The following is a 15,159-nucleotide window of genomic DNA, read 5'->3' on the forward strand; positions in this document are numbered from 1 at the left end:
CCTTAAACAGAACCTAGGCAGACATTGCAGTCCAAGAAACCCCTGCTCATCAACCTCCTAACTCTGGAATTGCTGAGGCACCTACCTTTTTTGACCAAAAAGTTCCCTAGGTACCTGAAGTTCTGCCTTCTGTACATGTCTCTAGACTGAGTTATAAGGTGTCTAACACTTAACTAAGCCTCACTGAGATCCAGCAACTGGGTAGGGCAGTGTTCAAAACCCTGCCCTGAGAGGTCCAATCTAGCAGATGAGTTGAAAACACATTGACAACATTGATTTCAGCGCAAAAAAGCAAAAGTCATTTACATTGGATTTCACATTGTCCCATATTGTCACTTTATTTATAGAAGTCTATTGCCAGACATTGGTCCCAGGATCTAGCACTTGAATAGCTAGATCCTTGTGAGTTCCCACCCTGATTTAGGTGCCCAAGCTCTAGAAAAGGGCTGGAATTTAGATGTACCCTTGTTCTCAGCGTTTCTTATCGGTTAATCCTTGATGGTGTAGCATGTAGGTTTTTGGTAATTTTTTTGAGGCTTTATCTCTCCCCCTGCACTGTGTTGGAGGCCTGCGTACTTAACTCTGGGTTTTGGATTCTACTCTGAGGTCCAAGCATGAAACATTTAGTCATTACAGCACCTTACATATACGCTCCTAAGGCTCTTATTGCATGTAGCCTTCCAATTGTCCTTATCCACATCCAAAACACACACTTACCAAAAAAACTGCTATAGATATTCCAATTAGAAATCCTGCTATCACATCTGACCAGTGATTTCGATACTCTGCTACTCTGTTGATTCCAGTAAGAAAGGCCAGACATATTAAGCCCAAACACAGAACAGGTTTTGCAAGTCTTGTTCCTCTGGCTTTTACTGTGTTGGTAATATACATCTGGAAATTAAAAGAAGAAAATACAAAAGACTACAATGAATGATATTTCCTATTGATCTCTGAAAAGACTCTTTAGAATTTGGTGCACACTGTTTTCCGTACAAAGCAAGGAAGTAGAGCTCTCTATTCATTACATTACCCAAGCCTGTGGCATTCTTTTCCTACCCAGAGATTGGATAAGTACATTTTTCAACTGGGATTTATCATCATTACAGATATTGGAAATCTAAGCAATGAAAAACGGGACTCTTAAAATCTCATTTAAAACTTAAAATCTTAATTTAAAAATTCCAACTTTTTTTGTGTTTTTTTACATTTAGGATGTTAATACTTAATTGCTCATGCTTTTGGGGAGCAAGGGTTTTTTAACACTTGGCACTGGTGCCATGGAAGAATATACCTGTCCTGCAAAGCTCCTGATCTGAGCCAGAACACGGTCTTGTTTTCACAGGCAAGTGTTTGTACCAGCATTTTTTATGCAACAGCTTTAAAGGGGAGATTGTCCATCTGTTTTCTGAATAGTTTGACAGTACATGAGAATTTGCCAATAACAGTGAGAATCATACCACCACCACCCAGATCTAATTTTTGGAAATAAAACATATCAATTTCAACATGTCAATTCAAAACATGTCAGTTCTGGGCAGATCCTGTTTCTGTACTTCTCAGACGCCAATGGAGGGCAATTAGTGCCAATTAACCTCATTGTGTGAAGAGGTCTGGAAACAGAAATTTATTTAAACAGTTTTGCCAAACTCCACTTAGTCAATAACTTCACCCCTGACCAGCTATGAAAAATCATCACTGTAAACACACTATGCAAGCACAAATGGTGACTTATGACAGTTCACTGCTTTGACACTGGTGGCACACAATTTACAGTGATGTGGCCACACCAGTAACAACACTGAAGTACGCGAAGTTTGATAGACCCACAGAGATGATGACTCATGGCTTAAGGCCCTGTGTTGAAAAGGTCCCTTTTCCAGTCCTTCCAGATACTAAAATCAAGGGCCGAGTGTTACATGAAATTCCTCTGCCTAAACTGGTTTTTGATGGAAAACTAAGATCTCAGTTAAATGCATTTTTTCCTCGGTGATTCCTCCACATGCCAAGGGAGTATTTAATTTCTGCATAAGATTCTGAATTTCTAAAACATAAAAATCTACAAATTCAAACTTTATATAGTTGGGGACTAATTCTTAGAGGGGGAAAAAAAAGATAAGCCATGTATTTCTACTCCATGCTGCTTTAACATTCAGAACCATCTCCTGGTATTGCCCAAAGAAATAGGGCTGCATTTAATTAAATAGGGAACTATTACTTTATATATCTAAAAATGACAAGTAAACAGACCATTCCAACCTCTGAAAGCTTCTGATTGGTTTATATGGGTAGTATGTCACATAGTACTGCAGAAACCCAATCAGCAAGCAGACCTATGAAGTATTTGATATAGACTTATAGAAGCAACTGCAAGCCACACAAAAACTGGCTCCTTGTCTTGAATCCTAGCATGAAACCAAGAGCTGGAATATGCTCAGAGAATGCATGTGTCAAAACCAGCTAATCACAAAGTGCATGTATGTGTTAAGCCACCATATTATAGATCCATTGACAAAACATGATACATGTCAGTTTTTTTCCTTAGGGTATGGACAGAAGACCCACGATATAGATAAAATATGAACGGCAGAATCAGGGAACTTAAATAATAGTACAGTATTATGGAACTTGCACACATCACATACCTTGCATGATGCTTAAACTTGCACATCACTGGATTTCCAGCATAAATTATGCTGCTAGCTTGCATTAATTGAAAGGATGTGGTGAAGGGCAGATAGCAGAACATAAGAAAAAAAAAACATTTCAGCCCATATCTGCAACCCATATTGCTCCCCTTTTCACTCTAGCCCATTTAGGAAACAATACATTTTTTCCTTCACTTGCTCTCTTTTTAAGTTTTGGTCACATTTCTCTGGGCTTTTTCTTCTCTGTCCTCCACTCCTATGCAATATTGATAAGACATTATTAATTTCAAGTTCCAGCTGTTTTCCAGCTATTTTCTTTTGGTATTGAGCACCCAAGCCCACTTCTCCAGCAACTGTGAGAGCTGAATCACCCGATGACACCTATATTTCAGTGACACTTACTGTAGTCCAGAGTATTGGGCATTTTAGTACACTATGATCTTTGTTATCCACACTACATATTATAAACCACAGATTTCCATTATTCCTTGTGTCAGAGAAAAGAACTGTGATGTCTTGAATATACAGAAAGATCACCAGGTTTCAAACACAGCTTGAATAGGACTGACAAGAGTGGGTTGGCAGCAGGCTACGCTTGTTTTAATTCTACACCATAGGTGTTAAAGCAAAATGACTACTTGTAAGTAAATATCAACTAAATAAAGTACATTTTTCAAAGGCAAGTGACAGTGATGTATATTAATTATCTATAATAGGTACTCATCACTCCAGAAGATAATATTAACTCTTAACAGAGAAGTCAAAACCATTATGGTGCTGAATGGAGCTCATTGCTCTCATTCTGTGTGAGCCATAAGGACTCAGAACTTTGCAGGAGATGTTCACCAGCACTCAGCACTATTCAGGCACATTCCTGAAGATCTCACTTCAGGAAAAACATCTACTGAATCAGAAAGTGCTGCAGAATCCAGCCCGACATGTCTAACTCATAAGTTCTAGCATCTGGGCCCACTGAAAGCTATGTTTAAGGTGGTAATGGCCCTTCCGTTCTTCAGAGTAGTAGTTTGAGAGTTCTGCTAATATAGTTACCAGTTTTATCGTAACACAGCCACAATCGATTGTACAAATAATAACGAATCAGTGTAAGCACGGCAGTATCTTTAGTTCAAACAGTATCCTGTTTGAATTCTTCGCATCTGCGATCTTCTCTACGTCTGTTTCAAACCAGAGAACACATATATTCCTAAGACTGGTTACCTGCAGTTTTGGTGGTACATTCATCTTAGTCAAAGATTAGGTTTGTGCCAAGGAATAAAGTGTAATTAAGCAATTGTTTTGTTCATGCTCTTGAAGCAAAGTGCTGGAAAAGCAGGATAAACAAACGTGTGATAAAAGAATAAAGATATTACAAAGATGACTGAGTTTTTGCTATTCTTCATAAATATTAAATGCATTCTCAGCAAAGGATCAGTGAATTAAAATTGGGTTCTCCTCAGCGAGAATGAATGATATGATAAATTGTAAGATGAATAATGATAGCTACTGAACAATTCTATTTTAGTTCTTCCAGGGACAGAAGTGCAGGGAAATTCTAAAATAGCCTTGTAAAGCAATAAACTCAGCAGAAGGACCAATAAACAAATAAGATCATGGGTATAATGCCAAGAATAACTGATAGGGGTTGATCCATTAGAGAATTCTCACAGATAGCATCATTTTGCATTCAGTTCACGGGTAGTATTTCTTTCACCACACGAGACCATTGTTAAATCTTGACTGGGGATACTCTTGCTATTGCTAATCTAAATTTAGGTCTATGCATGCAGAGATCAGAAGACACTATAGACAGGCAAGCACAAGCAGTAAGGGAGCAATATGGAAGTAAGTAAGTGTCATGTAGTGCAGTGCTTTTATACACAACATTTACTATTCAGCAAAAAATGAATAAAATATAAAAATGAAATAAATACCTTGAACAAAGCATTTCTGAAAAATGTTTGTCAGTTCATTTTCTTTTGATTGTGACGAATACAAATACTAGCATCCTAAGCAAGACTGGAGGTACAGTATTACTTTTGATATCTATACATTCAGAGCCTATCAATATTGATGATCTCTCTCCAGAATAAAATAATAATAAATAATTTTCTTTCCATAGATCAGATTTTTAAAGGCATTTGAGTGACTAACGATACATTATATTTCCTTGACAATCTTATTTACTATTCTCATCTTATATAAATGCAGTGTTAGGTATTCTAGCAAGCAATAAACCTACCTCCTAAAAACTCATTCTGTAATCAAATTTTGCTTAATGTCTTTGTCTTTAAGAAAAAACAGCTGTATATATCCATTTATATTTTTTAGACATTACATGTATTATACGCTTGATAGCAAGGTCAAAAGTAAGACTTCATTCTAACACCCATATAACAATACAGTAATTTATTGTTATTTCCACTGGAGGTCATAATCATCACCACCACCACCATAAGGTATACAAATAAACTGGATCCTCAGACAGGAATCTCGAAAGATTATAAGCAGGAGAAAAATTAATGTTCATGTTAAAATGTTAACAGGAAAGCACCCAGCAGAGGATATTATGCTGCAGAAAATATAAAATATTGGTTTTACAAAGTTCATCACACACCTTAGACACTAAATGCAACAATTCAGAAACAAACAGTCATGTGCCAAATGCAGACCAAATGATTTGCAGGATTATAGCAAGAGTTATCTCTAAGCTTTTTCTTTCAACAAATCTTCCACCCATCTTTCCACTTTCTCTTTCCTTATTCTCTTACATATGCATATACCCAGAGTCATACATACAGAGTGGCTCAAAACATCCCATGTTTAACTAGGGGGTGGTTATCACAATTCTAGTTGCGTAAGACCGCGTCAGGTTGCCCACTCACGGAGCAACTAAGCAGAACACCATTACATTCTTGACTGGCCTGCTCTGAATTGTGATGGCTAAGCATTCATTCAGCCAGAAAACTGTACTGTAGCCTGTTACTTCACCTTATTGTTGAAGCAGGTGGATAGGAATAATAGACTGCAACGACAGGATAGATCAGCAGCAAATTACTATTCTCACAGAAGGGGTGCAGAAGGAATAAATCCTCCCTCGGAAAAGCACAAACTAGCCATTTTTAAGCATTACATAGTTAGAGAACTGCTAAACTATACTGATAAAGATGATCATATATCCGCTATATGTGCTCCATCTGTAGGGCATGTAGCCCCATCAATTGTTCATGCATCCAAGGATCACAACATTTAAATAAATGACAAAATAAACAAAAGAAATGCAAGATACATTATAAGCCTCAATACACAGACAAATACCACAGTTCTTCCCAACCTGGGTTAACCATTTACTCAAAATTCTATTCTGGTTTGACTTCAGTTTTTTTACCCAATAATCAATGGCCAAATCCATTCCTGGAGTAATTACACTGTTTTGTTCAGCAATCTGCTAAGCCTTACTACAGACAAAAGAACAGAACAAGGACCACAGTTCCTTTGTTACTGCAGTGAAACCTACGTTTTGTTAAAAATTTTATAGCAGTTAGTAATGACCATATGCAAATCTGGTCCAGATTTTTACTGCAAAACATTTTTGCCCATATTTGAGATGCTCTAACTATAGGCACAGAGACAGTCTGGGGGAACTTTTAGAGAGAAAGACATTTCCTAGTACACTTGCTACCTCTTAAGTATAGATACACCACCAAATGCTAACCATGGCTATATTATTAGTAACTAATAACTAAATAATTAATTCTCAATGTAGTCTCCATTTTTTCAATTGTTTTTCCCATGAAAATGATAAAACATGCTTTTCAGACTTCTGAAATCCGCTATGGATTCAAAAGAACCCCAGGATGTATACCTGGTTAGCATAGGTAGACAGCTCTACACTCAGTGAAGTAGATTCCAATACCATTATCCCATCTGGACCTGTCCTATAATTTATCAGAGCACTGCCATCCCATGTGCGCTGCATCTCACACCTCTATCAAATCCAAGAAAGCTGAGAGACCGAGACTTCTGAAACTGACAGAAGAGAAACATTGGGATGAGCATCATGATCACTGCCTTCTACTTGACTTCAGACTAACAGAGCTAACTACCCCTCTCTGCTCATTGATATAAAAGGCAAAGATTTTTTGTGATATATATTTACTGGACCAATGGTATAATTGAAAGAACTGTTGGACAAGCTTTTCAGTATCAAATGCCCTTCCTCAAGCACTTTATACCAAAAAGCTATACCAACAGCTCTCCCAACTATACAAGTTGATCCAGTAAAAGATACACAGAAATCCTCATCTATCATACACTTTTTTGATCGCTGCAGCTAGAACAACACACCAATCCCATACTACTATCACCACTGATGGCACTGTACCCAAACTGCCTTGCAATCTGCTCTAACAGCTTCAAATGCACTCAACAGAAGGGACAATTTAACTGAATCTTACATAAAAAGAGTCTCAAGACAGAAGATCCAATGACCATTATTGGGACTCACCATCTATCCCAGACTAAGATCAAAACAAGGTCTGTGCTTAATAGTCAAAGATGTCTAAGGCAGTTAAAACATCCAAAATTTCTTTTCATGACCAAGACCACCAATGGAACTTTATTAGAGCAAGTTTCTTATCAAATATCCAATCTAAAACCTGTTTGAAAGGTTTCCAGAAAATTTGTGAACTCCAAGTATTGCCAGAATTAGTTCACTTGCCTGTTTGCCTGGACAAATGAAATAAGAATAGACAGAACCAAAAATGGACTTGCTGTTTTATGTTTTGAGTTATACAATGGAAAAATATCCAAATAGCACAGGAAGAACTCAAAACTCTTCTCAGTTGCACCTTGCAAAGATCAAGCCCTACATTTTCAAAACAAAGTGATATTTGCAAACCTCAAAGCCTCCATTAATGTGTATGGGAACCAGGTGGTTAATTCCCAATCTACAATTTCTGAAATCTAACTCATTTCAGAACAACTTATTTTTAAGTCTCCATTACAAAAAACAAAACACACAAATATTCCTATAACTAAATATGGCCTGGTAGAATGTTACTTGTTCAACCTGGATTTGCTTTCTACCTGCATGTCAGAGTACTGTTGATAGTACTTTGGTATTTAATAGCCTGGAAGTGTTTGCCTGAAAAATCTCATTTCATAGGCAGATGCTGTTCTTATTGGGAAAGAGTTAAGGGTTAATGACGGACTGATATCCAGTTGTGATAATGAGTCAATGGCATAAGGGAGCTCAGTAGTGACTCTGGTGAAAAAGGATCTTTGAAGAGGAACCCAAAAGCAGACAAGCCTGGGTAGAAAGCATGAGTGTGATATGCATGCATCTATGTGATGCAATTTTAACCTTATGAAGCAAGCATGTAGTTAATTTATTCTGTCTGTGAAGAAGAGTGGGGCAGGTGGGTTAAAAATCATCTGACCACACTGTTACACTGGAACAATTTCAGTTGTTAAAGATTTCCTTGGGAAGCCTCAGGTAAAGCAATGGAAGAAAATAGTATGGAGAGGTTCAAACATTAGAAATAAAATTGCTTCAAAAGGACTGCATTTTCAGCAGGAGGGAAATTCAGAGTTGCCATAGCAGCCACCCACACACACTACAGAGAGAAAGGGAGAAACTGCAAATGAGCCAAAAAAAAAAAGACGACAGTATGTTCCATACTATATGATGGGTCCCATGGTATACTTAGAGAGAAGAAGATACAGGAGACTTAGATAGAAGATAGATGTTAGATTTACATAAGCTGATATGTAAAACCGTACAGACCCTGCTTTGTTTAGTTTATACAGTGTTAGGGTCAAGTCTCTGAATCAGCACGTTGGTTAGCACCCAGATAGTTAAAATGCAGGAAGTGAAAACTGGGATTCAGCAACAACCTCCAAACAATAGCAATAACAAAAAACCCATGTTTTTGTACAAGAGACAAATGCTTGCATCTGGGTAATGTACACAGCCAGCTATGTGCATCAGTAGCCTGTGCTGGGCATATACAAAGACCCAGCCACAACTTAAAGTTTCAGCCCCAATGAATAACCCTGAGGGAGATCAGATGACAAAGAATGGATACTGAAAAACATCAGCAACAGCATAAGCCAATGCCCCCAAATAAAATAAATGCACTGCATTTCCTACAAAAGTGGATTTCTAGATTTAACAATGTACATTAAAAGATTTTTGAAAAAAAATGATGGACGTAAGAAACAGGAGCTTAAAATGTAAAAACAACTATTTTCTTCTTATAGATCTTCTGATGTATAGCGCAGTCAGAACTTACAGTGAATTACATGGCAATAATTCACTTTATATCATACAGTCTATAAAAGGATCATTAAGAAGTCATATCAGCATTTCATAGTATTTTAGTATAACAATTATATTGGCATACACCAGGCAAATTAGTCATGATAACATGGAACAATTGTAAACTACAAGATAAATCTCAATCCATGAACTAAATCATGTTTAGTTTGCTGTCTGACTGATCCCCATACTGTTCAATAGCCTGTATCAAAATTACTTCAAATACCTTTAGTCTTGGCTAGCAGTTCTCCTTACAGTCCTGGTGTGGGGGAGGGAGGAGAGGGATAGACAGAGAAGGGAATCTTTAAAAAAAAAAACAAGCCTCACACGGGTCCAAGGACCAGGACTTGAATTACTAAATTAATCAGTTCTGGACCAAGGGCAGAAACTCCAATATGAAAATTTATACAACTAGTAAGCTGGGAATTGAATCTAAATCCTAACAATCAAATTATGTCGATGAAATACATCATTTAGAATGTTTGTAACTTTTAAAAAAGTATGCATATGAATTTTAGCTGGTTCTTTTTTCTCTAGTTTAAGTGGGTCACGGACATAGTGGAAATTCAGTTTTATAGATAGAGAAGAAAAATAAGTACAATTAAAGTGTACAATTCTAAATCTTTTCATAGTAGCCTGAGCCAAATTTAGAGGTGAATGTCAATTAATCAGAAAACAAATGCTTCATATATCTCCCCCCAGCAAGAGACAACAATGATCTTAAGTGTTGTTCTTCCTATAGTTCAGCATTTCACTGCTCACATCACCACTTGACTGCAGATAACACTCCCTTGCCTTGATGTTGATCACAGTTTCTAGATTACACTATAATCACAAGGAATTGTGTGGAAATGCTGTGTTTAGTGCTAGAAATAGCAAGGCACTAAAACATAACTTATGGAAGCAAAGAGTGGGTCCCTCCAGGAACATCAGTGCCCTAAAGCTGATGAACGTAAAGATGTTTTATGGTGGGAATGTTACTGAGAAATACTAGCTGTGTCAGATAACTAAAGAATTCCTCAAATCAAATTAGCTTGTAAAATATAAACGTCCAATTCAAAAAATTGTCTAGTTAGAAGGCAATAATTTAACCAACCATGAAATTATTTGTTAAAGCTCTTAATGGCCACAAAAAGATACCCATTTACTTTGTACTTCAGATACAAAATACTGAGGAAAATCCTATTCCCTTTTGCCTAGGTGCTCATATATCATTACTTTGAACGTAGTATAAAATAGATTTAATCAGGGGCTCTAACCTGTGGCCCATAAGAACAACTGTATTAACAATAAAATAAAAATGTATTTATGAAAACAAAGAACACACACTCTGAATTAAGACTGAGGTATTTGAATCACCCCAGTTACTACTTCCCTCCATCATTTCCTCGGTCTTCCGTGGAATAGCTCTGGTGCCAGAACTGTGGTCAATAGCTGCTGTCCCCTCCCTACTGCAGCTGCTCCTGCCACCAGCTACATCTCAGAAGACGGAGAAGGAATTGTTCCATTCCTGTTTTCCTGTTCATCTATGGAAACCTGGAGAGCAGGATAAGAGCTCCCAGGGGTTTGCCTGAACCTAGACACTCCTAGCAAAGGGTGTTTCCTTTTTCTGAAAGCAATCCCAGAAGACAGATTAAGAGAAGATGAAAAACAGAAAATAGTTAGCGATTCAGTACTCTGCTTCATTCCATGCAGAGTTCAGACAGCCTGGGGCTCCCCCTTTTTGCACCAAATGACAAGATTTCCCAAGAGGACACTAGCTAGAATGGGATAACCAGTATACATCATCCTTCAGCTGCTCCCTATTTTCATGAGCCACAAGAGCTCCTTCCCCAGAGACAAGGGGAAGGAAACACAGCACTTGATGGTACTAAATCTATGCCTGCTAGGGACTTCTCCACACTGAGGAAATGCCAAACTCAGAGCTTACAGGTAAGTTTTTTGCTCCTCTGCATCACCTGAGAATGGGACATGACAGGCAATCTGCTCCCAAACACTGCAGATGGGCATCTTTATCTTTCCAAGATAGTAAGTCTGGCCTTTTGGAATGAGCAGATCAGACACCACTGGATTAGGCAACTATGCTGAAATGGGTAACTCAGTGGAGTGGAGTTATTCAGGATTTACCACCAGCACAAGAGAAAATGTTGGCTCAGTGTGGTTCTCATTAAACACTGGCCTAGTTCATTGTTCCAGGGTCAACATAAATGCCTTTAAAAAAAAAAACAACCCACCACCACAATTAAACTGAAAATATATCTTCCTTCTTGGAAACTATTCCTACCTCAGTTTCTCTCTCATAATCCTAAAAGACTATGGGAGTTGCATCCACATAACCATGGCAGAATTTGACTTAATGACACCAATTCTCAAAGGCTACAAACCAGCTTCATAAAATCTCTCACACATTAGTTTCAGAGGAAGGAAAAATCTCAGCTGTGTAACCTATTTTTAATGATTATCTTGAGTTGCAAACAAGCAAAAAACATTTCAGGTTACTAATTTACAAATCACTGTTCAAATTATAATGAAATTAAATAGTAGTATGTACTTACGGCCAGATACATTGCTGCATATACACTTAGAGCTGCTTCTTTGGATGGAAATGTTTTTCTGGCTTTCATTATAAGATCTGGGTTTCCAGTACAGGCATGTACCCCACTGACGAATTGTGTGTACTGTTTACATCCAAGTGCGGTATAGTTGGGTTTACAAAGTGCAAGAAAATGTGGGGCAAGATTCCCTGTTACTACTTGTCCAGCATTTACGAAGATATCTGTTGCAAACAGTCCAAATGCATAAATGCCTAAAGAGGAAAACAGAGTTAGGTTCCTGCTGTTTTGATTCCCACCATCTTGATGAAGTCCAAACACTCCCCCTTTTACAGGAGATTTGTATGCTCTTCTATTTTGCAAACAGTCCACTCCACTGTGTGTCCTAGACCTTTTGCCTTTCAAACTATTAGGGTAGCTAGCAATTCTTCAAAAAGAATTTAGGAAGGCCAGGTTCAGCTGTAGTCCCCCTATACTCTAAGTGCAAGTGTCAGCAAAGAGGCTTTATCAGTGTTTCACCAAACACACCAGCTCAAAGACTGTGAAAGACAGGTCCCAATAAATATAATTAATCTGAAACCATGTTAGGAACCCTCCATATATTGGACAAGAACCTCTTTTCTTTCACCTTGACTGCATAAGCAAGATGAAGTGATGTATTATTTAATATATCTGTTACAAGCTGTCTTCATCTGTCTACCATCAGATACATTTCTATGCATGGCATGATTCCCAAAATATCCAAATATTGGAGGTAAAGAGCTATATATCTGAGGAGCAATTTACATTCCAGGGTTTATTATTAAACACATATCAAAGATATTGGACCTTGTGTAATTTTTGCTTTAGTGTGGAACTACATTTATCCGATCATTCAAAAGAAAAGCAGATGTATTATTGTTTCATACACTTTCCTAAGGCCTGAGGGAGAAGGAAGCTGGTGCTACAGAGGAAGGATAGTGGTTAAGATGCTGACTTCAGATTTGGCAGAAGTGGGTTCAGTTCCTGGCTTAGTCCATGTTTCCTGTATAACTATGGGCAAGTCATTTAAGTCTCTCTATGGATAAATAGAAAGGACAGCATTTCCCTACTTCACCAGGTGCTGGGAAGATAAATGAGCAATGACTTTATAGCACTACAGATATGAAGACTGTAGAAGCATCTCCGTTCAGAAAACCAGCTTTTCCCTGAGATAACTCAGAAAAGTTTAGAATGAATTCTAAGGTGGCCTCACCTTATTTCTAAGACTAGAACTCTGGTTTCATGGGCAAGTTAATTAAATTTGCATTGCCAGAAATTGTTAAAACTGGACTGTGTATGTGACCCTTTCTAACACTGTTCTAAAATAATGGGAAATTGACTGGCTCTGGTGCCTTTCATTGTCCCAAATGTACAGTGAAGCCCGCCATAGCGGAGGGGTGAACAGCTTATACCTTTCCACCTTCCAATTTCTTTTTGCCTCAAGGGGCCAACAAGTGAGCCGGGGGACAGGAAGTGCAGGCACTGATTATGCAGGCCCAACTTGGGACAGCATCACCTCTCCCCACCCCGAAATATCCATGTCAGGAACAATCCTGTCCTTAATTTCTAGAATCTGCCATTACTGTCAGTCTAAAGTCACTAACCAGCTGGAATTAGTCTCTGGAGGAAGGCAGCAATGCTTCAGAAGTGTTCAAACTGTGAAGAATGGCACAGCTGTGCCATTCCTCCCACTACATTTGCACACTGCAGCAGGCAGGGAGGGGTTGGCCTGCCTGAGGCTCAGTTCCTTCTCTTATTTACATAAGAGACAGCCCTGAGCAGGAGGGCACAGACTGGGCATCCCTCCATTGCTACAGTTTTCCAGAGACATTTGGAACTAATTAATGGATCACTAATATTAATGATAATTTTTCTCCAGTGAAAGATTCTCTCTCACCATAGGAGTGAAATCCTAGCCTTTACTGAAGTCAAGGACAGTTTTGCTACCGACATCAGAAAAACCAGACTTTCACCCCATGTAGAACCTTCTATTATTAGAGAGATAAAGGCTCCAGGCTCACAACACACCTAAAACCTGTATTTAATCATAAATTCCACTGACCTCTAGTAGACCACATGCTAATCTGCTTTGCTGTGAGTGGCCAAGTGAAAAATTCCTTGGGGCTGCCTGGTGATAATTCTTTGCTGCCTGCCTCTACTGGGCCTGTTCAGCCAGTCTATGCTGCTGGACAAGTCTCTGCTCTCACTTGCCCTGCACCAATTTCTTCCTTTCTTTGGAGCTGCTACTGCTGCCAACCAGTTCTTTACCTAAAAGCCCCATGGTTGCACTGGCTGCCTAAAATAGATGGGAAGGTAGCTGGCCATGGCAGGTCCAAATGTGGGAAAAAGACTCATTGCATCTATGTCAGGATTATATATGGAGTATTTTATGGTGTTTAAATATTTTCCACATTTCATATCTTACAAGATATTGACCGCTAACATTTAATGACACATGAAAAAATTAACTTTGCTCATACCAAGGAATCTGAAGGTTCTGCGCACAAGTGGATTTATATAACAACAGTCTCCAGTTAATATTGTTTTTTCTTGGTTTTCAAAATCTTTTGTTGCTAATTGTAGACAAAACACTGCAGTTTCTCCAATGATTATCTTATGAGGAGAGGAAAAAAAAGGGGAGAGAAGTGATGCATCAGATTTCAGCAAGCATAAACCAATAATGACATAGCGATGATCACCTTGCCCTAAACACACAAAACAAATGTAACCAAGTTACACTAGTGAACCAAATTCCTGGAGAGTTAATCTGGTAGTGAGGGAAATATACCATATGGCTTGTTTGTCTTAATTTGCATAAAAGGGAGTAACTTTTGAAACAAAACTTGGCACCCACAAGCATAGCCCAGTTTTTATAGGGAAAAAAGTAAAAAAGTGGTTAATTCAAGAACAATGGATTACATAATGCCCAAAATGTGCAGAAAACCATGAGGAGTAAGAATCTGATTCTGCAGAACACTCAACTCATTTGAGTTCAAACAGCAATCAGCATCTCACACGACTAGGCACTACCTCATTAGTCCAATGAAAACAATCACTATAAAGCTTCTCTTTGCATCAAGGATTGTTTAACCACAGAAAGTATTTAACAATTTGATTCCAGATTTTGCTGAGTTTGTCACGTTTATTATTAGCTTAGTTCATCAAGCTCAAACAAAATGCCTTTGATGCTGTTTTAACATTAAATGAGCTCTGCTTCACATTTGCTACACAGATGTGGATATTCCATATTTTTTCACATTCAATCTATACCGTTTCTCAAAAACCAATGCATTTCTGTGCAAGAAATATGCTAAGAGAAGGTCTACCTCTTCCAGGTAAAACCAAAAGTAAAATCTGCAGCAATCTGGAAGCAGTAGAACAATGAGCTGGTCTGGCTCCCTAGCTGCTGCTACTCAGTTAGTATAAGGAAAGATTTTTTTTTCCCATTTTGCATTTCAAAATCAACATGTATATTATATTCCAGGGCATGTTGTATGCAAGAAAAATATAGTATATTTCAATTTTATTTATACATTGGTTGTTTATACTTTGCAGCTCTGTTAGTGAGGGAGGAAACATTCTGAAAAACAGCCTTGAAATTTAAAATTACTCCTAGAAC

The 15,159-nt window shown here is 38.1% G+C and overlaps 1 protein-coding gene across 2 annotated transcripts in view; it reads right to left on the minus strand.

Annotated features, from left to right (window-relative positions):
* The window catches only part of PLPPR5 (phospholipid phosphatase related 5), a 57,452-nt gene that overhangs the window by 13,825 nt on the left and 28,468 nt on the right, over positions 1–15,159 (minus strand). For both annotated transcript variants that reach the window (XM_090048172.1, XM_090048171.1), the window contains exons 2-4: positions 14,021–14,153; positions 11,523–11,773; positions 718–894 (exon numbers count right to left, since the gene is read on the minus strand). In XM_090048172.1, coding sequence (XP_089904298.1) covers positions 718–894; positions 11,523–11,773; positions 14,021–14,153 — 561 coding nt within the window. The remainder of the gene's footprint in view (positions 1–717; positions 895–11,522; positions 11,774–14,020; positions 14,154–15,159) is intronic.

Source organism: Crocodylus siamensis, chromosome 5 (genome assembly GCF_052110815.1).
Source record: "Crocodylus siamensis isolate JL-2025a chromosome 5, ASM5211081v1, whole genome shotgun sequence".
Lineage (NCBI taxonomy): Eukaryota > Metazoa > Chordata > Crocodylia > Crocodylidae > Crocodylus > Crocodylus siamensis.